The following is a 1,978-nucleotide window of genomic DNA, read 5'->3' as shown; positions in this document are numbered from 1 at the left end:
ACATCCGGGCCTCGCTTTCATTCCAGGGTATATTTAGATAGCCACACGCCCAGGGTGCCTGGTCAGGATTTAACCAATTAAGTCAGCACGGGGTGTGCCTACTGTTGTTATCACGAGTGACTCTTTGAGGACTTACTTCTCCCTGAGTGGAGAGCCCAGTGTGCGCGAGAGGGAGATCCTGGCACTGGACCCACAGGATGTCCCTGGGATTAACATCATTACACTTAAGGGGTGAAGCTGCAGCTCCTACTTGAAGTATGTCTTGTGAGGTTAAGTGGTTGGTTTACTGGAAACTCAAGTAGTCACAGACCCAAATATTTTAGGGTTAGAAAGGTGTACTACATCTTCCTCAGAGCCCTTAAGTCTGAGGAAAAAGTCCAATATTGTGAAAAATGGAGATCATGGTTCCAATATAAGCACTTTTAATTTGATACGACCTCCATCTCTAGTGACATGAGGGTCCCTGGGAAAGAGGGAATGGAGGGGATCAAAGGTAGAATAACCAGTCATTTATTTGTTTCATTAAACATGGTTTCACTACATCTTTTTTTTTTTCAGGCCTGCACCTTTTATTGGGCACATTCTCAAGGGCTCTTGCCGTGTGGAGGGGAGGGGGTGGTGGCAAGGCAAGTGGCCAGACCAGGAAAGCAGGCCGCCCTCACCGCGGCGTACTCAATGGTACTTCCTTAACCGCTCGTGTTTGAGCTCCTTGTAGGATAGGCAGTAGCTGAAAACCACATAGGCCGCCAACACCATGGACAGGCCTGCGACGCTCCCCTTCCTCAAGTTGACATACTTGCTATAATACCGATCGTAACCTCTCCGAAAGGCGCCGACAATGCCCGTCGGGGTGAAGTCCCGCATCAGCACCCAGCTGGGCAGCTCCGAGATCCTGACATCCAGGAGGCGCTTCTCCTTCAGGGTCACCGGAGACGCCATCTTTCAGTCCTGGGTGTCCGCTGCGCTGGGCCGTGCAGGCGCTGCTGTGTCGGTTTCACTATATCTTTGAGGGAGAAACCAGGATACGCTGTGACCTGCAAATTAGTGAGTGAGTACTTGAGCTCTTGGTCAACTTGGTTATTGGGTAACACATCCCAGCATATGTCTAATAGCAGAGAAGGCTCCCTAAGTGTAGGACACAGTAGAGCTGAAAAACATGAGTCCTGTGATGGATCTCAGTCATAATGCTTTTTGTCATATTTAAACATTTGTATATCCCTTCCGTTTGCCAAATTTCACGAACCATTTGTAAAAGTTAACTGTAAACAGAGGATGTGTTGGTATTTCCTAATTTTGCATGTCTACCTCTCGCAGTCTCTTACATTTAGGTAAAATCTGGGAGAGGAGACAGATCCACACACATACTTAGCAGCATGAGTTTTTTTGGTGTGTTAGGTTTGGTGCTTAGCTTAGGGTTTTAGTGTGTTAGAGACAGAGTCTGTACCTAAGATCAGAAGCTAGGTCCTGAGATTAATCAATGTTCCTGGTTCAAGAAAAAGAATCAAGGGATAGAATTGGGTTAATTGAGATGATTTGAGATTCAGATGTTGGTGGAAAGATTAAAAGTCATTACGTTTAGAAAGTTTCTGCCTAACAGATTATGTTTCGAGTTGATTAGGAGCGTATCTGTTAAGGTATAATGATGTAGAGATACAGTTTAAGGATTAGAATATTCGGGGTAGTTTCTGAATTTGAGATTTAGTGTCATAAGGTTAGGATTAAGTTGATAGACTCTGATTCAAAGAATTAGAATGAATGCATTAGGTTAGATTAGGGTGCGTGGTCATTGGATTTGTTAAGCACATGTTAACTTTGTTGTGGCATCAGGAGATGCTCAGGGTGTTAGTGGAAGTTCTGGAGTATGAGTGGCTTTTCATCTAGTTATCAGTGTGTTGGAAGGATACTCAGCACATTAACGTATAAGGGTTAATGGTTTGGGAGAAGGTGATAAGCAGTAAATGCATAGGGATTGAAGTAC

At 44.8% G+C, this 1,978-nt stretch overlaps 1 protein-coding gene across 2 annotated transcripts; it reads right to left on the bottom strand.

Annotated features, from left to right (window-relative positions):
* Positions 1–672: 672 nt before the first annotated feature.
* Positions 673–939, bottom strand: LOC142443314 (ATP synthase F(0) complex subunit f, mitochondrial-like). 2 transcript variants are annotated; one of them, XM_075544762.1, is made up of 2 exons: positions 819–939; positions 673–701 (listed from the first exon to the last, which is right to left on the bottom strand). In XM_075544762.1, the coding sequence occupies exons 1-2, from the start codon at positions 937–939 to the stop codon at positions 673–675; spliced, it is 150 nt and encodes a 49-aa protein (XP_075400877.1). The 2 variants fall into 2 exon arrangements, with proteins under 2 accessions (XP_075400877.1, XP_075400876.1); XM_075544761.1 differs by having other exon boundaries at positions 673–939.
* Positions 940–1,978: the final 1,039 nt, after the last annotated feature.

The sequence above is a fragment of the Tenrec ecaudatus genome, chromosome 3 (genome assembly GCF_050624435.1).
Source record: "Tenrec ecaudatus isolate mTenEca1 chromosome 3, mTenEca1.hap1, whole genome shotgun sequence".
NCBI lineage: Eukaryota > Metazoa > Chordata > Mammalia > Afrosoricida > Tenrecidae > Tenrec > Tenrec ecaudatus.
Note: the sequence above shows the minus strand (reverse complement) of the source record. Positions and strands in the feature narration are given on the sequence as shown.